This window comes from Entelurus aequoreus, linkage group LG07 (assembly GCF_033978785.1).
Source record: "Entelurus aequoreus isolate RoL-2023_Sb linkage group LG07, RoL_Eaeq_v1.1, whole genome shotgun sequence".
Classification (NCBI taxonomy): domain Eukaryota; kingdom Metazoa; phylum Chordata; class Actinopteri; order Syngnathiformes; family Syngnathidae; genus Entelurus; species Entelurus aequoreus.
This window is the reverse complement of record NC_084737.1, coordinates 78,057,854-78,079,468: the sequence shown is the minus strand read 5'-3', so window position 1 is coordinate 78,079,468 and position 21,615 is coordinate 78,057,854. Positions and strand designations below refer to the sequence as shown.

The window sequence follows — 21,615 nt, the reverse complement described above, 5'->3', positions numbered from 1 at the left end:
TTGAAAATGAGGAAATAGATCAGAATAAAGATACATGATAAGGTAAGAGTATTCTACAAATGTGCTTAGTCATGAATAAAAGCATACCTGTGAAGATGTGCAGCTTTGGTTCACCAGGCTGTGTACTGATGAAGAATGTCCAGTTAACTGCGGAGGGAAGCCCCGTGTGTCATGATACACGGGAAATGAGGCAGCACTCCCATGATGCACCAGCTGGATGCCGTGAGGGTGAGGAGACACCATTACAGGACTTGATGTGTGGACTGTCCTGATTCTACTTTCATTGGTAGGTGAATGGATTAGCTGTCCTTCCAGTGGTTTGTGGGCTTCTTTTCTTGAAATTTCACTGCTTTTCCTCACTACAAGACCCTGAGAAGGGCCCGTAATGTTGCTTGATGACGTTGTCCCAGGATCTGAAGCGTGTCTTGTTTCAACACCGGCCTGCTCTCCGAGTTGCTGATGTGTGAGGATGCGCTGGTGCATGTCTCTATACTGGTCCATACATAAGCTTTGATGGTGGCCCCTGCGATCACTGTGAAGCAATACGCCATCTGACTGAAGCTGTGGTACTGAGGGTCTGCTAAGGTCTTGGTTAAACGGTCTGGAGTCTTCCTCATTTACACCACCACTTGACAATGACCCTTGGGAAGCTGAATGAGACTGCCTGATGACAACAGACTGAGAGATGCCCGAGTGTTGCAGAGGAGAAGAGAGAGAATTACTTCGTCTTCCATAGTTTATAGCAGACATAGGCGTCACATTCATCCTGGCTTCCTTGGTCACACACTGGGTGACACTTTGAGGTTGCATTATGACAGAAGACTGTTCTGAGTGCGGATGTTGTACAGTGGCACTATAAGCAGGTATTGACATGCCATGACCCATGACGACCGAGGTTCCCGGTGAACTGCCAGGAGTACAGGGTTTGCCAAAAGGTGAGGGGGAGTGAACAGTTTGTGGGGACTGGGGATCTTGTTTTAAGTGTAGAGCTGCGCGATCAGTTGGTGTGGCAGGGCTGGAGTTACTACGTGATCCAGAAAATGAGGGATGATGAGGGCTTTTGATGGGGCCTAGGTTAGACTGTTGGACAGATTTGCCAACATCTAGCCTTTTTGGAAGTGTTTCTGTTCCTAGTCTATTTCCATGCTGTTTTTGTATCACAGCCTGGTTGTACACCAAGACTTGAGGAGAAGAAACGGGCTGTGGAAACATTTTAACCACACTGCCTGGCGATGTTGTATGATATGAAACTTCAGGCTTGTCATATCTTCGACTGTCCTGCTTGGTGCAGGAAATGACAGGTTGAGCGTTGTGATACTGGCTGCTAGAAAGAACACTGGTGTGCCCATAAGCAGATGGACTTAGAGACAATTTTATGTTGGGTGTCTGGGACGATGCAACAACGGAATCTTGCTTTGTTTGCGATTTAGGCACAGATTGCTGAAACTCAATGTCCCCAGCACTGGCTTGAGGAATTTGACTTATTTTGGCTCTCATTCTGTGGGGTACTTCGGTCTTCTGTCCTGAATAACTAAGAACAACAACACCTTCTGATGTATTTACTCTAAGGCCAGGAAGTGAGCGGGTTGTCTCCACAACAGATCGTCCTCTAGTTGCTTCTTTAACCATATCTAGGTCACGGTTCCGATTATTCTCATTAGAATTTGCTCTGAATTTTTGTTTGGGCAAAAACTGACACATGCTTCGGCTACTAAGGGAAATCCGTGGAGTTTCGTCTGTATCGTAAGGTATCGGAATGCGACTTATCACTGAGGTAGCTGGGGAAATGACTGTATGTTGGGTGTTCTCAGCACAATTCTTTTGGGACTCAGTCAGTGGAGAAGGTTTGTGATGCATAGACTGGGGGGGTAATGAGAATCTTTCCTCCACATGCTTTGGACCCATTGCAACAGAGGGATTTTCATTTTCTGACATCTGTAAAGGATCTGACAGAGTAGATGTCACCGTAGTGCTGGGTATAGAATTACTGTGTGATGCAGACACATATTTGGGTTCCATTAGAATTTTTCTTAAGGTACTGGAACTCGGATTGACATCAGAAGCCTTAGTATCAGGAGGCATTGGAGGATTGATTGAAGAGTGTCCAAGTGAAGTGGAAGCTGATACTGAAGAAGTTGCCACTGTTACGTGGCAAGGTGGGGCAATAAAGATTCTACTTTCTTCAGTTCTCTGAGGCCAGCTTGGCGAAATTGCCATTTTGGCAGGTCTTATTAAGGGTACACCTGACTGGGTCACAGGTTGTAAACGGGCAGGTGCAGGGGTAAGACTAGAGGAAGATGGCTCTGCTGCTTGCAAATGCTTTTTGCAATTAGAGATGGTGCTTGAATTTGAATGAAAGGCTGATTCTTTAGGAACTGGCTGTTCAACTTCTGGTTGTTCTGCCTCCTTGGGTGTGCCTAATGATATAGCACTTGCAACATCACGTCTACATGTAGCAACAGCTGTGACCACAGATCCTGCTATGGTCGTCCCTGTCGTAATAACTGCTGCCTTGGAATTTATGATTTCTGGATCCTCCGGGATTGACTCGGGTAGTTTCAGAGGGGAGGGCTCTGGATGTACTCTTTGTTTAGCAGATTTTTCTTTCTTATTCACGGCACATTTACGAGTTCTTGACTTTCTCGGGGCTTTGGCTCTAACCTTTCCAATTTTCTTAGGTGTAACTGGGCATGGGGAATCTGCAGTAATCTTAGATTCTGCCATTAGACCCTTTGGACTGCTCATTGAAAGACCATCATCTGAGTCGGCAGCAAGAATATTATTTATAACCATGTGTGTTTCAGGTTCCATCATCTCACTGGAAGAGGCAGACAGCAAAGAATCAGGTGTGGGGATTAAGGCTGTGAAAGTAGGAGGGGCAGTGAAAGCATCTGCATCTGCACATGCTTCTTCAGCTGTGATGGAATCAATAGCAGCAGCAAGTTCTGTTTCACTCGAAGGGTTAGCTCGCTTTTCCTCTTCAACCTCAATTTGTGGCTCCGACACTGCAGGAGGTAATGCGGGGGGTTGAGCAGTAGCAGTCTCCTTGTAAGGCCGCGGAGTTTGCTCTACTGTAAGTTTGGCAATATTTTCAACAGCCTGTTCCAGTTCCATTTGATGTGCCAGGATCGCAGAAGCTGGCAGCACAGCTTCAGCTTCAGATACAGCGTCTTCATTGTTTTGCATATTAAGCTCCTTTGACTGTTTTGGAAAGCAAATTGTTTTTGATTCTTCCTTTTCTACTAATGTCTTGGTTTTCTTAATGCTGGCTTCAAATGATTCAGAGTCCTCATTCTCAGACCGAAGTAAACCTTTAACATCATCAACGCTTACACGGATTTCAAGATTTCTTAGGGTGTGGGACTTATCTTCCATGGCTTGCTTGGCATTTCGTTTCGACCTTGGTGTTTTAATTTTTACACTATTTTCAGGGTGTTTGCTCTCTGTGAGGGTTACACTTGTGTTCTCAATATTCCCATTAGTAGATAAAGGGGCAGCACCTTTTTCCTTTTTATGAGTTTGCAATGTTGTGTCAACTTTTTCTGGTAATTTTTCAAATGGATTACAGTCTTTTGGTTTCAGCTCTGATTCATCAACATTTGTCATGGTGGTTTGTTCTACAGTAGTGCCCTCAGACGGTTTATCAAATCTGCCGACTATTTTATCTACTGGAGTTGATGAAGTCACTTGTGTTTGCTGGACTTTCTGAGTCCTGGGAGAACGCCATCCTTCGAATGATTTCACAATTTGCTGAGTGGTTGAGTTCTCTCCAACATGAGCGCTATCCTCCGTTTTCTGCGGATCCACTTTTACTAGTAATGTATTGTCAACTTTTGGTTTGACACCTCTTTTAGGTGGCCGTCCTCTTCTAGGATTGGTAGTTGGAATTTGAACATCTTGCTGTATTGGTTCTTTGTCAGTAATACGTTTACGCATTGTTCGTGATGGCTCAACTGCCTCCTTAGCAGGCTGTTCTCCTTCATGTATAGTGGCATATACTGATCTCACGTTCCTTCGCCGTGTTCTGCCATGAACCAAAGTTGACTCAATGTTTTGTTCAGATTCTGTTGCATTCATTGATGACTTTGAAGTGGTTTTACATTCGACTGCTCCTTTTGAGGCTTCCGCCCTGGAAGATGAACTCCTTTTCAGTTTCTCTCTATCAATACGTTCACTCTTTCGTGTTGCGGGTTTATCTTTTGGGGGAGGTTTTGTTGTGCGTAATATTGGCAGCGTTTTTGCCCTTTTGTTCTTTGGCTGTCTTCGGTTTGTCACTGGTTTTTCAACCTCCAGCTCTGGCATACATACTTCAATGTCTATCTCTGTTGTCTTGGATTCCTCAAAATTATGTGTTTCCTGAGTTTCTGTTTTAGATTCAGTCTTTTCATCACATACATTTTTCACCTTTGTATCTTCAAGGAGGGTATCTGAGGTATCTGCATTCTCACGTTCTAAACTAGTTACACAACTCCCGGGAGTTAGAGGCTTAACCTCCACAAGATGATTCTGTTTCATTGTCAAACTCTCCCCCAGTTCTACTTTTGGGACAGTTAACTCTATTTTTGTTTCTACTTCATTTTCTGGCTCTGAAAGTAAAAGTGGTGGGTTTATAGTTAGTTCAGGAGTGAGCACTTTCAAGATTTCGAGAACAGGAGGAGATAGAGAGGCGTCAAGAACTGGCTCGACATGTTCTTGTTGAAATGGCACATATTGATCATTGGGCGATGTGACATTATTTTCTGGTAGAGGCGTTTCTTTTGGGCATGGAAGAGATGGGGAAACAGATGTGGGGGTCACATGGGCACTAAGTGATTTTTCATCAACCTTCGATTCGGTATTAGTAGTCTTCTCATCAGAGAGCAAATCATCACAACCTGGCACAAAATTGTGTTTAATATCCACCCCAACTGAATTATTCTCATGTTCAAGTGGACAGTGGCCCTTGTCTCTTTGCTGTTGAAGCTCCAAAAACCGACTGCGGAATAGTACTATGGGCTCTCGTGGAACATCACCATCTTCAGATTCAGTCTGTACATCAGGAACCCCTGGATTTGTACAATTCTTTTCAACTCCAGTTTCTGAATGTTGCTCTTTACGCTCAAGGTGCTGCAAACGACGAGAATCCTGTTCAAAGATCGAGCTATGAAGGAAGCGGGAGGCAAACAATTCCTGACGTTCTTGGTCGTGAGGCTTAAGTTCCTCTTTTTTGTCAAGTAGGTTTTCATCAGAATTTGCACGGGTTTTCTTCTTTTTCATATACCAAGAAGGAATTGGACGGGGAGCTAACTCTACCTTATTTTTATCCGAGTAGCTGTGCGTGGTTGGAAAGCGTGATGGGAGAAAGGACCAGTTGTCTTCTCGTGCAGAGTAAAGTGTCTTTGCTCTTTCAAGGAGTGCTTTCGTATCAGGGGTTATGGTTTTATCTAATGCAAAGGAGTAAAATTTATTCTTTTCTAATGAACCAGAAAGTTTCATCTCCGTCATCCTTTCATCACGCTCCCTGAGGATATAAGACAAGGAACGACTGGACTTGGGAGATATGCGTTTTCTATCGCCATCATCATCTGAATCAGACTGTACTTCTCCTGGTTCTAAATCCTGACCAAGGCATTTACCAATGGTTTCATGTTTTCTAAGCTCACTTGGGAAAGTCATTTCCATTTTTGGAGAATCGGACGAAACCTTTCCTACCCAATGGTTCACTAAGTCCCCACTGCAGCCAAGAAATGAGGTCTTTAGCTTTGGTTGCTCAGTTCCAGATGTCTGAAAATGTCTAGTTTTCAGGCCCAAACTATTTTTCAACGACTGTGTGTTTGACATATCTTCTTTTATTATAGGTGACTTTCTATCTTTGTTTATGACTGATGCAGAAATCTGGATAGTTTCATCTTCCCTCTTTAACGAAATAGCAACTGCTGTGGATGTTAGACGCTCTAAAATCTCCTCATCCAACTTTTGGGACGTTCCAAAGTGTCGCTCTATTTTTGAAGTAACTATTTCCGAGTCAAAAGACTCATTTCTTTTTCTTTTACACAGAGAGAAGTCATCATTGTTTATGTCCTGGTTTGAATTTTTCATATCATGTGTGTGATAATCAGTCCCAAAATCTTGAGCTTCATTGCTCGATGAAGTGTCATACTTCACGTCACGCTTGTCCAGATCACACAGCTTGGCATGCAGCCATCGGTTCTGCTCTGTATGTTTTGTGAAAGTATTAGTCTGACCAATGTGCGCCAACTGTTCCTCATCTTCGGATTCTCTGCAATGCTTTCCACTTTGTTCCTTTTCACACACAACCTCTCTCCCGTCATCCAAATCAAGGGTGCCATAACTCGATGTCTTTGCGAGACTGGAGCTATTTTCACTTTTTGAGCCCAATAATTCCATTTTTAAGTAGGGATAGTGTAATTGCCCTGAAAGTTCATCGGAGAGTGCTGCTTGCTGGGACTTTGGCTGAATAGAACGGCTTAAGGAGTTGTTTTCACAATCTTGTCCCTCATTAGGACTGTTAATTGAAAATATCCGCACAGATTTATCCCTGTTATGCTCTTTTTTAAGCATCTTTTTTATGAAAACATTCTTATCGAACTCTGGGTCTTTATTATTCCAAGGCTTATGAAATATAGATGTACCGAGGTCATCCTCACCAATTCTCTTCTGTCGATCATTTTTGCCCGAGTCTTCAAACCGCCTTTTTCTTGCAGCTAAACGATCAAAATCCATAGAAATGCCACTGTCGAAACTAATTTCCGATTTTCCATGTTTTTTAGACTTTATTTTTACATCCATATCAATATGTTCCACTAAACTGTGCATGCTTTTATCTCTTGTTGTCTTTGCTTGCTTAGTGATATCCCCTTTTGTAGACTCTGTGCGAAAAAGAGGACTTCTTTGGTCAGCTGAAGGTGATGCCAGTCTAGGACTGTCACTCCCGCTCCTCAATACTTGTTTCTCATGACTAATCAGTTTGACTTCTTTTTCCTTCACACGCGTTAGCTGCACCACACAAGGCAGAAGATCTAACTTGGCTTTAATTGAGCCATCTTTTGGAATTTTACTATTTTTACTTTGAACAGAAGACTGGGTCAAGTCAGGGTTTATGTTTCTATCAAGTTCAGGCTCGGTATCACATGTTTGAAGGATCGGTGAAGTAATTTTGAGCTTTTTAAGTCGCTGTCTTTCACTTTTGTCCTTGTCCCCTCGATCTTTACGTCCAGTCCGCTTCTCCTTTTCCACAATGTTCACCATTTCAACTTCAAACACACGATCCTTTTCAAATTTCTCAGTCTTAATGTAACGTTCCGGGCGCAACTTTTCAAGTTTTTCAAATCTGGGCGGGGAGACTGAACTGCAGCTACCACTTCTTTCGGAAGATCGACAACATATTTGGCGGTCCGATTCATTTGGTATCCTTTCAGAGAGGGAAGGTGATACTGTGGGGCTCGCGGGACGACGAGCAGTAACAAGCGTTGGGCTTTGGCTCCGTTCAACGGTTCTTCTCCCGTGGTCATGACCACGATCCGTCTCAAAGCGCTCTCTCTCCCTCTCACGTTCCCGTTGCAAATAACTGTATTTACGAATATCTTGCTCATAAGGATCGGCTCTATATTCCCGATATTCCCTGGTGTCTTCATAGTATTGTGGATCGTAGTAATCTCCTTGATATGGATCCCATTCGGTGTAGAACTCCCGACTTCTGGTTGTGTATTTACGTCGAGGATCTTCAGCATAAGTCCCCGGTGTGCGGACATTTTCATAATATTGTCTTTCTGTTTGAAACTCATACTGAGAGCGTCGATCATCCCTGCCAAGCAAAGGGAAAAATAATGCATATTAAATACAATGACTGACATTTGAAGAGCGTATAGAGTTAAGGAAACAAACCTTCTTTCAGAAAGAATATCATAAAAATCTCTAATGTCTTGGCCAGATGCTTGCATTGAACGGTAGAAAGCCATCTGACTCTCCTGGTTTGCAAAGTCCACCTAAAAAACGAAATAAAGTTATTAGCAATGTTCCCTCTAATTGTTCATGTGTGTGAGCAAACACAAAAACTCCCTGAGCATTGAGTGGAGCACATGTGAGCAACATCACACGTGGCAATACCAGCAGCACACCTGTCTCAAACCAATCTTTTATAATAACACTCAAATGAGAGGAGTCATTTTCATGAGATTATTTTGGAATATTAGTGATTTGGCCCACTTGTAATGAAAATAAAAGAAATCTTGTTTTTCATAAGCTATGGATTAGTATTGTACAATATGTCTGGGTGGTGGTCCTGCTTTGGAAATCATTTGTACCCCTTTCAGAGATCCCATTTAGTTCCCCTTAAACATCCTCATGTTGCACAATGAAATGTAAGCATAGGATGAAGTGTGCATTCCTGTAACTTTCTCTTGTAACAGCATTCCATGATTAATATCAATAAACTAAAATTAATAATAAATGACAGTAGAATAAGCACACGTATGACTGAGGAGTCATAGTGTAACTTTGCGTGGTGTTTGAGTTGTCCGACTTTTTGTGTGGCCATAAACGCACCAGTGCTTTAGTGGTATGCGTGTTGGTGACAGATGACAAGTTGGTTTTGGCCTGGTTTGTACGGAGAAAATGACTAGTTTTTCGAGATAGAAGTTTTTTACTCATGTTTTTGGTGTGGTTATGGCCGAATATGAACAGTTTTGCTCAATAAAGTGATCGATATAATTCCTGTCCTCGAAGCATCTCGATAGACGTTACAATAACTGAACGGTGTTGACGAACACCGTTAGGGCCGCTTGTTGTCACTGTCACTCAGAGTTGCATTGCAAAATTACACAGAATAAATGTGTTCATTTTGTTTAGAATTCAGATGGGTTTGATTTGGTGCGCGGCATATATTTGCTGTGCGCAGAGGACGCTTGAGCAGTGCGCAATTGCGGAACGAGAGGGGGAACGTTGGTTATTAGTAGTTGATTTTACAGCCACTCAAGACACTTTTAGGGCAGGCTTACTTTTATTTTAGTGCCTCCTATCTTCCATCCCTTTGTGTCTTTTACAGCAGCTTGAGCATATTCAATGTTGTTGTACAGGATGAGGGCCATTCCTTTCATACGATCAAACACAACCTGCAAAAGAAGATGAACTTTCGATGAATTTGTGCACCGGAGGCAAAGTATTGCAACAACATTGCAAAAAAGTCAGCATAAACTGTAATTACCTTGACAACATGTCCGTAGCGGCAGAAATGACGGGTAAGAAACTGCTCGGTCGTGTTTGATGCTAATCCATCCAGCCAGACACAAGTTGTCGGCATACTCTTTCCAAAGCCCAGCTGAAAAACAACAATTTGTTGTCAAAATAAGACTACACAAAAAGTATTGTACTTAGCCTGTTGATAGGTAGTGTCAAGACCCATTTTTGATGGGACAATTTTCACCTTAAGTCTATTGTTTCCAAGGTACTCTCCGTCCATCTTCTTTATGGCTTTGCAGACACTTGCAATGTCACAGTATTGTAGAAAGGCATATTGTGGGGCTCCATTCACTTTCTTAATGTCGATATCCTTCGTGCCCATTACAAAAAAGAAATATATCATCAGTAAGCAACATCCTGTCAAACGTGGAAGTAATTAGGTGACCTCATTTTGACTGATGACCGTGAAGTGCATTTGTGGCATCTCCTATGGGTTGTGGCAAAAATGTTTTATAATCATTAAACAAATTTAAAGTTAAGTTAAAGTACCAATCATTGTCTCACACACACACACTAGGTGTGGCGAAATTATTCTCTGCATTTGACCCATCACCCCTGATCACCCCCCTGGGAGGTGAGGGGAGCAGTGAGCAGCAGCGGTGGCCACGCCTGGAATTCCTTTTTGGTGATTTAACCCCCAATTCCATCCCTTGATGCTGAGTGCCACGCAGGGAGGTAATGGGTCCCATTTTTTATAGTCTTTGGTATGACTCGGCCGGGGTTTGAACTCACAACCTAATGCTCAATGATTTATGAATTAGTTGCCCGCCATTTACCTGCAATTTTTTTTTTGCTTGATAATGATGGGGTTTTTTTTACCAATATTGCTCAAATCAAATTTTTGCAGATGTCCATAATTTTTTTAATGTGATTGTATGTGGTGCAAATGTGCAAAATTCAAATCAACTTAGTGTTATTTGCAGATGATACAACAGCATTAGGGCTGCAACTAACGATTAATTTGATAATCGATTAATCTGTTGATTATTACTTCGATTAATCGATTAATAATCGGATAAAAGAGACAAACTACATTTATATCCTTTCCAGTATTTTATTGAAAAAAAAACAGCATACTGGCACCATACTTATTTTGATTATTGTTTCTCAGCTGTTTGTACATGTTGCAGTTTATAAATAAAGGTTTATAGAAAAATAAATAAAAAAATTTAAATAAAATAAAATAAATTTAAAAAATATTGCCTCTGCGCATGCGCATAGCATAGATCCAACGAATCAATGACTAAATTAATCGCCAACTATTTTTATAATCGATTAGTTGTTGCAGCCCTAAACAGCATGTTGTTCAGGAGAGAACACACAGAAGACAATACAAATAACAACAGAGGAAATGAACAAATTAAAAAGATGGTTTGACAAAAACAGACTATCTTTGAATCTCAATAAGACTAAAATGATGCTATTTGGTAACAGTAGAAGAGAAAGTCAAACACAAATACAAATAGACAGAGTAAATATTGAAAAGGTAAAAGAAAACACATTTTTGGGTGTAATAATAGATGATAAAATGAATTGGAAATCTCATGTAAAAAATATACAACATAAAGTAGCAAGAAACACATCAATAATGAATTAAGCAAAACATGTTAGACCAAAAATCACTTCATATTCTTTACTGCTCACTAGTGTTACCATATCTGTGTTATTGTGCAGAAATATGGGGAAACTACAAATGTGCAATTCATTCACTAACTGTGTTACAAAAAAGATCAATTAGAATAATACATAATGTTGGATATAGAGAACATACAAACACTTTATTTATTAAATCACAATTATTGAAATTCAACAATTTGGTGCACTTCAAACAGCTAAAATTATACATAAAGCAAACTATAACCTGCAAGAATGTACAACAATTCTTCTCAACAAAAGAGGAGAAATAGAGCCTTAGAGGAAAATCTCATTTAAAACATTTGTATGCTCGTACAACACTTAAAACCTATATCAATCAATCAATGTTTATTTATATAGCCCTAAATCACAAGTGTCTCAAAGGGCTGTACAAGCCACAACGACATCTCAGTATGTGGAATTAAATTATGGAATGGATTAAGCAAAGAAATCAAACAAAGCACCAATATGATTCAGTTTAAGAGACGGTTCAAATTACAAGTGTTCACAAAGTACACAGAACAAGAATTATGATGAACATCTTGAACCCTTTTTTTCCTTTTTATTGAGACAAAGATTATTCATGTATTTAATATTTGTATGCTTACTATGGTATATTTATTTATTTGTTCACTGTTCACTGTGAGTACAAGGAAATGGGATACAATTGCTATGGTATGAACATAGGTAGGATTAAATAAGCTCTGCTTATTACTACTCCTTTTTGGATGTCCTGTAATGAAACAACTGGAATTGTGTGATGCATTATATTGTATCGTATGCATCTTCGAAATAAACTGAAACTGAACTGAACTGAACTAATGAATATAAACTTACCACAATTTCTCCAAAGCGCTGAAAAATGTTGAGCAGGTCATGGTACGTGGTGGTTTTCTCCAAATTCCCAATGAATAATGTCCGTGTGGCCTTTGGATGAAACTCATCTATCCTTTCATCCAAGGGCCGGAACTCGTTCTCGCTTTCAGTCTCTGAAAAAGATCCATCCCTTATAATAAATTCATGTACAAACCCCGTTTCCATATGAGTTGGGAAATTGTGTTAGATGTAAATATAAACGGAATACAATGATTTGCAAATCCTTTTCAACCTATATTCAGTTGAATATGCTACAAAGACAACATATTTGATGTTCAAACTTATTAACCTTTTTTTTTTGTGCAAATAATCATTAACTTTAGAATTTGATGCCAGCAACACGTGACAAAGTAGTTGGGAAAAGTGGCAATAAATACTGATAAAGTTGAGGAATGCTCATCAAACACTTATTTGGAACATCCCACAGGTGAACAGGCAAATTGGGAACAGGTGGGTGCCATGATTGGGTATAAAAGTAGATTCCATGAAATGCTCAGTCATTCACAAACAAGGATGGGGCGAGGGTCACCACTTTGTCAACAAATGCGTGAGCAAATTGTTGAACAGTTTAAGAAAAAACGTTCTCAACCAGCTATTGCAAGGAATTTAGGGATTTCACCATCTAGGGTCCGTAATATCATCAAAGGGTTCAGAGAATCTGGAGAAATTACTGCACGTAAGCAGCTAAGCCCGTGACCTTCGATCCCTCAGGCTGTACTGCATCAACAAGCGACATCAGTGTGTAAAGGATATCACCACATGGGCTCAGGAACACTTCAGAAACCCACTGTCAGTAACTACAGTTGGTCGCTACATCTGTAAGTGCAAGTTAAAACTCTCCTATGCAAGGCGAAAACCGTTTATCAACAACACCCAGAAACGCCGTCGGCTTCGCTGGGCCTGAGCTCATCTAAGATGGACTGATACAAAGTGGAAAAGTGTTCTGTGGTCTGACGAGTCCACATTTCAAATTGTTTTTGGAAACTGTGGACGTCGTGTCCTCCGGACCAAAGAGGAAAAGAACCATCCGGATTGTTATAGGCGCAAAGTTGAAAAGCCAGCATCTGTGATGGTATGGGGGTGTATTAGTGCCCAAGACATGGGTAACTTACACATCTGTGAAGGCGCCATTAATGCTGAAAGGTACATACAGGTTTTGGAGCAACATATGTTGCCATCCAAGCAACGTTACCATGGACGCCCCTGCTTATTTCAGCAAGACAATGCCAAGCCACGTGTTCCATCAATGTGGCTTCATAGTAAAAGAGTGCGGGTACTAGACTGGCCTGCCTGTAGTCCAGACCTGTCTCCCATTGAAAATGTGTGGCGCATTATGAAACCTAAAATAGCACAACAGAGACCCCCGGACTGTTGAACAACTTAAGCTGTACATCAAGCAAGAATGGGAAAGAATTCCACCTGAGAAGCTTCAAAAATGTGTCTCGTCAGTTCCCAAACATTTACTGAGTGTTGTTAAAAGGAAAGGCCATGCAACACAGTGGTGAACATGCCCTTTCCCAAGTACTTTGGCACGTGTTGCAGCCATGAAATTCTAAGTTAATTATTATTTGCAAAAAATGAGTTTGAACATCAAATATCTTGTCTTTGTAGTGCATTCAATTGAATATGGGTTGAAAAGGACTTGCAAATCATTGTATTCTGTTTATATTTACATCTAACACAATTCCCCAACTCATATGGAAACAGGGTTTCTATTTTACTTTGAATCTTATTAAGCCGCAGAAGACAAACAGTTAGATATGAGAACATACCTGGACCGTTCCAGGCGGTGACATCAATTTGCATTCCAAAAAAAAGCTTTCCCTTTGATGCTCCGAGAGCTTTTTCTTGGTCTTCTTGCTGGCGGAAAAAGACGAGTCCGTAGCGCTCCTCCGAAGCGCCGTGAATTTGTACAGACGTCACCTTTCCGTGCTTTTTAAACTCGTGAAACAAGCCATCCTTTAGACTTGTATCTGCGGTGGAACGGAACATGTATATTTAAGTATGCAGATCAGGGGGCATTTTATTTAGACACCATGTGCTGACAAGTCACCTGTAGAGCGCACAGGAAGATTTTGGACCTTGATGCCGAAGCTTTTACGTGGTTCCTCCTTGTCAAGAGATGATAAAGGAAGTGCTGATGGCGCTGGAATGGCGGCTGACTGTACTGAGCGTGCCGGAGACTCATCGCTTGAACTACTGCTGGAATCACTGGAGCAAAAAAGACACAGGACTGTATTATTCCTAAATACTCCCGTGCAAAAACGGCATGGCATGGTCATGGGTAATGAGTTATGATCAAGTGGGAGAAAAATAAAGTTGTCTTGAAGTGTTTCCATGTTGGAGGTCTGCACGGGAGGTCTTTCATGAAACCTTGAACGTAGGGGTGTAACGGTACGTGTATTTGTATTGAACCGTTTCGGTACGGGGGTTTCGGTTCGGAGGTGTACCGAACGAGTTTCCACACGAACATCAGTGTTTCCCATAAACTGCCAAGATACCTGTGGCGGTGGGGGCGTGGCTGTGGGCGTGGCTGTGGGCGTGGTCACCATGACATCATCGGGTAATTTGCATAATTTACTACAATGATACGATTTTCTCTAAAAAGGCTAAAAAAATGTATACTTACTAATTAATAATAACAGTTTTGTTTTAAACGTCCATCCATCCATCCATTTTACAATATAATTACAACAATATGTAGATATTTATATACAGATTTGAACAATTATTATAATTATTCACTGAAATATATTTATTAATTGTGGTTCTTACAGAAAATATATCTGATAAAAATATAAAAGCTAAAATGTCTCTTAAAGCTCTGCCCCTTTAATTAGTGCATACTAAATAATTTAACTTTAGCCTACTACTACAACCATATTATTTACCAGCAACATAAAGTGAAACAGAGGCAGAGGTGTCCTGCCACAGTCAGTAACAAATAAACAGAAAACAGTAGTGGTGGTAGATAGACACAAAGCTTCATCAAACATCTGATCCACTGAACAAAGAGCTCCAAAAATCTTGATCCTACACTTCTCTTTTGTAAAGTAAATCTGAACAGCCGATATGGGCATCTACATCAACTATATGATTTGCCTGAGAAGCTGGACAGGACAAAAAATAAATAAAAAAATAAAATAAAATAAAAAATCTATTTGTGGCGGCCTTAATTCTTTCGTGGCGGGCCGCCACAAATAAATGAATGTGTGGGAAACACTGAACATATTAAGTAAGCTAAAGTCTTAACAAGTCCGCTTCGTTCTGCCTGTCTCTGTCAGTCCTCTACACAGCACCCAGCATTGTCCCACCCACACAACCATCTGATTGGTTACAAACAGAGCGGTAACAGCCAATCAGCAGTGCGTATTCAGAGCGGTAACAGCCAATCAGCAGTGACATGAACGTAAACGGCAGCTCAGCTCGCTCGCAGTCCTGGCTTGAGGTGAAGGCTAATTCGCTTTTAGCGTAACGTTAGCTCATTTTGCGGTGTGTGTGTGTGCGCTTGTGTGTGTTTGTATTTGTGTGTGTTACGGACAGCAAAGCCCTGTCTGTCTGTTATTTCACTTTACCTTTTTCCTGTGTTGATTGAGCTGTGTTGAAGCAGCAAAAAAAGGACATTATGTTAAATGAAGAGTTTCTGTCGCTGATAGTTGATATAATAATGTAACGTCTCCGCTCGGGATGGTTCCTGCTGGCCCCACCATGGACTGGACTTTCGCTGATGTGTTGGACTTTCACAATATTATGTCAGACCCACTCGACATCCATTGCTTTCGGTCTCCCCTAGAGGGGGGGGGGGGGGGGGGGTTACCCACATATGCGGTCCTCTCCAAGGTTTCTCATAGTCATTCACATTGACGTCCCACTGGGGTGAGTTTTCCTTGCCCGTATGTGGGCTCTGTACCGAGGATGTCGTTGTGGCTTGTACAGCCCTTTGAGACACTTGTGATTTAGGGCTATATAAATAAACATTGATTGATAGATTGATTGATTAAGCCTACATGAACTCCATGGTGTTCAGAGATGAATAGTCTCTCCTATTGCTATTGTACTACTTTTTTCAGCTATAGTTACATTAATGATTAGAAATGCAGCAGCCTAGTTTTGAATAGCAGGGTCCCTGCTATCACATGTTGATAAAAATATAACATTTACATAATACAAATCAACTACAGGCTTCCCAAATGCTGTAATAAATTAAGCATGATAAGTTGACTTGAAACTGTTTAATGTTGCACTTTTTATATGTAGAAGAAAAGTTGTGTCATTGTATTTAATCTGAGCAACAACTTGAGGCAGTTTAATGTTGATTAACGTGGGCAGAATTATTATAGTGTTCCCAATGTTAAAAGGATAAAGCCATTGTTTACAAATTTGGTAAATAAATAACCGAAAAATGTATATTTTGTCGTTTTCTTACTGTACCGAAAATGAACCGAACCGTGACCTCTAAACCGAGGTACGTACCGAACCGAAATTATTGTGTACCGTTACACCCGTACTTGTACGTGATGAAGTCATTTTGGACATTGATGCAAGGCATCTGCTTCATGCTGTATGATCAAAGTGCAAAATCATGTTTAAAGTGGACCTATGATGAATTTCGTCATTTATTGTATCAATGTTGTTACAATGTTGGATACTTGTGTTAAACAATGCCAAATCATAGGCTTTATGCATTTTGGTCTGAGCTTGCACGAGGGATGGGAATCCAACACCGGGTCTTGTAGAGTAGTGTTAATAATAATAATAATAATAATAATAATGGATTAGATTTTATATCGCTCTTTTCTATTATTAGATACTCAAAGCGCTCACAGAGAAGTGGGAACCCTTCATTCATTCACACCTGGTGGTGGTAAGCTACATTTGTAGCCACAGCTGCCCTGGGGTAGACTGACAGAAGCGAGGCTGCCAGTTTGCGCCTATGGCCCCTCCGACTACCATCATTCATTCATTCATTCACCAGTGTGAGCGGCACCGGGGGCAAGGGTGAAGTGTCCTGCCCAAGGACACAACGGCAGCGATTTGGATGTCGAGAGGCGGGGAGCGAACCTGCAACCCTCAGGTTTCTGGCACGGCCGCTCTACCCACTACGCCAGACCTGGGCAAATTAAGGCCCGGGGGCCACATGCGGCCCGTTAAGCTTTTCAATCTGGCCCGCCGGACATTCCCAAATAATTTTTGTTAGATGTTTAAGATGGAAAGTGTAGCTGCCATTATGATGTGCAGCGATGTTTTCTAATGACCGTAAGTCTTGAACTATACAAAGTATTTCAATGGTTGGAATCTGCCCTTTTGGATGATGTACTAGTTACTTTGGTAATCTAATTAGTTACTATGGTAATCAACGTCACAGCAGCTCAGACGAGGCACCAAGCAGTGTGGGTGGGAAGCGTTTCCACAGACGCGGAAGGAGATTTTCACGACAACGTTCTAAAGCTTAGTGATATATCAGATATATCAGATTGTAGGTTGGTTTATTTTGTACCCTTTCCGTTCATATTTCACTATTTGTTGCATTTTTGTTGCGTTTCACTTGATTGTAAAATATGTCAATCGAAAGGGGGTGTGACATTCATATTTTGTCAATATTCAGTGTTTTATCGTTCATAGAAAAATGTAAAATTCCATTACTTTTTTTTTAAGGCGGTCTGTCATAATGTTTTTAGCATTCAATCAGACATTATTGTGAGGTTTTTCCTAAAAATAGATATACCGGCCCCCAGACACATTTTTTTCTCTAAATGTGGCCCCCGAGTCAAAATAATTGCCAAGGCCTGATCTAAACAGTGAACATTTTCTAAAGACAAATTATGATACTTTTGGAGAGGATAGGGTGTGGTTTCATTTGCAATCTGGGAACGCCAACTTAATAGAATATCCTGCAGACAGACTCAAAAAATGGGTTACAAAAGTGACTGTGGGGCAAAATGTACGCAAAATTTACACTAAAGCATATCCAATACATATTATCTAGACCAGGGTTGTCAAACGTACAGTTCATGGGCCGTATCAAGCCTGTGAACAGGTTTAATCCGGCCTGCAAGATGAGTTTGCTAAATATAAAAATGAGCTGCAATTTTTTAACTGCTGTTCTAAATGTGTCCACTGGATGTCGTAAGAGCAATTCAAGTGTAACCCACATCACACATACCGTTTAAAGATGACCTGCCAGCTGACTTTAAGCACCCTCTGGATTGGCAGCAGACTGATGGAGTACAGACGCACATTTAAATGATCCTCTCAATTAGAGATGTCGGCCGATAAATGCTTTAAAATGTAATATCCGAAATTATCTGTATCGTTTTTTTTTATTATGGGTATCGTTTTTTTTTTTTTTTTTTTTTTATTAAATCAACATAAAAAACACAAGATACACTTACAATTAGTGCACCAACCCAAAAAAACTCCCTCCCCCATTTACACTCATTCACACAAAAGGGTTGTTTCTTTCTGTTATTAATATTCTGGTTCCTACATTATATGTCAATATATATCAATACAGTCTGCAAGGGATACAGTCCGTAAGCACACATGATTGTGCGTGCTGCTGGTCCACTAATAGTACTAACCTTTAACAGTTAATTTGACTCATTTTCATTAATTACTAGTTTCTATGTAACTGTTTTTATATTGTTTTACTTTCTTTTTTATTCCAGAAAATGTTTATAATTTATTTATCTTATTTAATTTTTTTTTTTTTTTTTTAATGACCTTATCTTCACCATACCTGGTTGTCCAAATTAGGCATAATAATGTGTTAATTCCACAACTGTATATATCGGTATCGGTTAATATCGGTAACGGTTGATATCGGTATCGGTAATTAAAGAGTTGGACAATATCGGAATATCGGATATCCGCAAAAAACCATTATCGGACATCCCTACTCTCAATGTATGAAATAACGAAACAGTAAGATGCAAAAACTTAAGTCAACATGACCATCACCTTTGTAGTTAGAGTTCCATACAGCGCTCTCAATCGGTTGACGGCGCGATGCGCACCCTGAACTCCATTGTAAAAATGTGTGTTTCTACATTTGTTTTTTGTTTTATTTTATTTTATGCTTAAATCTACCATGTTCACATTGGTTAAGTTTGTAGTTATTGTGGAGAATGCATATATGTTTAAGAGTTTTTTCTGTATTCATAGTCATGTTTAAAGCAACTAGTGTTTTTCCATTTGTACTCTCTTTTTTTATCTTATGTCGGCAAGTAAACTATTTGTGTTACCTTGACGGCTTGCACTGTAGGAGATGGAATACTCCCTTTTGTCTTATCTGTAGTAGAACAATGAGGCTGTGTTCCTTTCCGGACAGGTGGGGGCTTTCTTCATGTGCAAGAAGTTGGCTCTTCCGTTTGAGTGTTAGCTCGATTCGGGAAGCCAATATGAATGTATTGGTTTTGCTGATCTCCTGAAGCTTCAGTAAAACTTGATAATATTCCTATTCTGTCTTGATGGTCCTTCTTACTCTGCATATATGTCATCTGAAAGAACTTGGGATTGACAAGTGACTTCACTTCCCTGGGAGGGAAGTCTGGTCTGACGCAACATTACTGTATGTTACCTTCATTTCGGCTATGGTGTCATTTTGATAATTGTTTTGTTTATATTTGTAACATTTGAATGATATTTGAATAAATGAATGTGTTGTGGCAGTTGCGGATGTCACCAATGCGGTGGTTTGAGGAAACACTCTGTTGCTTTTCCAAACACGTCTTTAACGGTAAATTGCCAACATGAGAATGCTAAGCATGTTTATTGGCTTTGTAAAAACACTGAGACAAAGTCTAAGTTAATTGTGTTCTTCATGGTGTTTTTGAAACCGCACCAACTTTTTTTTCTCAGAATTTTCAACTAAGAGGATTATTTGTAATATGTACATTTGCATGATGTGCTTGTACAACTTTTTGGCCGAAGTAAACAAAAAAAAACTATTTTGAAGTTATTAAAAGTTAAAAGTTAATCGATAAATATATTAAAAGTTCTTTAACCGCCACCGGTGCGGCAACAAAAATGCGATAGACAAAAAGTGACCCATTTACACACACATCACAGAAGAGAAAGGGAAGCCGGTAAAATAAGAGCAAATTGTCAGACCCACTCGACATCCGTTGCTTTCGGTCTCCCCTAGAGGGGGGGGGTTACCCACATATGCGGTCCTCTCCAAGGTTTCTCATAGTCATTCACCGACGTCCCACTGGGGTGAGTTTTTCCTTGCCCGTATGTGGGCTCTGTACCGAGGATGTCGTTGTGGCTTGTACAGCCCTTTGAGACACTTGTGATTTAGGGCTATATAAATAAACATTGATTGATTGATTGATTATGCCATTAATTTACCACTACAGTCCGCGTAGGAATGGATTTTCCTCCAGGCGGCCCCTGAGCTAAAATGAGTTTCACACCCTTGATCTAGACTAGTGGTCCCCAACCTTTTTGTAACTGCGGACCGGTCAACGCTTGAAAATTTGTCCCACGGACCGGGGGGGAATTTAAAAAAAAAAATTTAAAAAATTAAAAAAAGGGGGTTTTCTGCTTACGGACTGTATCCCTGCAGACTGTATTGATCTATAATGTAGGAACCAGAAATATTAATAACAGAAAGAAAAAACCCTTTTGTGTGAATGAGTGTGAATGGAGTAGGGAGTTTTTTTGGGTTGGTGCACTAATTGTAAGTGTATCTTGTGTTTTTTGTTGATTTAATAAAAAAGAAAAAATATTTTTTAAATTTTTATTTTTTTTATTTATTTCTTGTGCGGCCCGGTACCAATCGATCCACGGCCTGGTGGTTGGGGACCACAGATCTAGACCAAAAAGAAGTGTTTAAATGTAGATTAAAATCATCACAGGTCCCCCTTGATGCTTACACAGACTTTGGACATGCCTCACTATGAGGCAGCCAAATAATTTGAGCAATATTATTTCGACAAATAGATAAACCTAATGGTTAAGTGCACTTTAAAAAGCATGCAAGTATTTAAATGATAGGCTAAAACATGAGACTTTTCAATTCAATGTCATTGTATGGCTTGGTCTGTCCAAACCTATAGAAATTCATATATACAGTGCAGAAATGTAAAAAAAAAACGGTCTTGCATTTGAAGCAGAGAAAAATAATGCCCTCTTTTTCGTCATTACTTAGGCTTCATCTGCCTCCCAGCATGAGAAGATGGATGCAAAATCATGGCTGCCTCATTTTCCTCAAACCATTCCCATGCCCGCCTTGGTTTTCTGGGCTCTCCGTTGATTCCCCTCCCTCCTTTTCTCTCATCTCTGTGTTTCAGACACTGCCGGAAGTGCTCCTGATGGAGGCTGGCCTGTGGGAGTGGGCAGGCAGCCAGCGCTGGCCAGAAATTTCCAGTTCCAACTGGATCTCACGGAGGGGGAGGGGGCATTACCACAGAGGTACGCAGTGAGAAAAATATATAGCAGCCGTCTCCTAAAAAAAAAAACACCCCGATGGCAATACCGCATCTGACCACAGGTGTCGCTCTGACCCGTTGGCGAAGTCCAAAGGAGATGATGCAGCTCGACACAATAAAATACAAACAATTTAAAAAGGGATTTTATGTTTTGTTTCATGAATGCACCCTTTAGTTATCGCTCTGTATTCGTCTCAGTCCGAATAAGTCCATATACACAATTACATTTAGACATATCAATATAACGGCAAAACCACAAACATGGCTAGTAAAATTTAATACTGTAAAAGCAATAATAAAAATGACGTTTGTGTTGGTGCTGATACACCACAGTGCTTTGCAGGATAATGTTGCACATATGAGGTCTGCATGGGTGTAGTATCGATCCACGTCACATGGCTGACATCATATTGTTCTTCTTTAGAAGACAAAC

General features: G+C 40.5%; 1 protein-coding gene across 4 annotated transcripts in view; it reads right to left on the bottom strand.

Annotated features, from left to right (window-relative positions):
• The window catches only part of spen (spen family transcriptional repressor), a 112,097-nt gene that overhangs the window by 8,568 nt on the left and 81,914 nt on the right, over positions 1–21,615 (bottom strand). For all 4 annotated transcript variants that reach the window (XM_062054523.1, XM_062054524.1, XM_062054525.1 and 1 more), the window contains 8 exons: positions 13,802–13,959; positions 13,521–13,721; positions 11,710–11,861; positions 9,422–9,547; positions 9,203–9,316; positions 8,997–9,110; positions 7,885–7,985; positions 88–7,804 (listed from right to left, as the gene is read on the bottom strand). In XM_062054523.1, the coding sequence (XP_061910507.1) occupies positions 88–7,804; positions 7,885–7,985; positions 8,997–9,110; positions 9,203–9,316; positions 9,422–9,547; positions 11,710–11,861; positions 13,521–13,721; positions 13,802–13,959 (8,683 nt within the window). The remainder of the gene's footprint in view (positions 1–87; positions 7,805–7,884; positions 7,986–8,996; positions 9,111–9,202; positions 9,317–9,421; positions 9,548–11,709; positions 11,862–13,520; positions 13,722–13,801; positions 13,960–21,615) is intronic.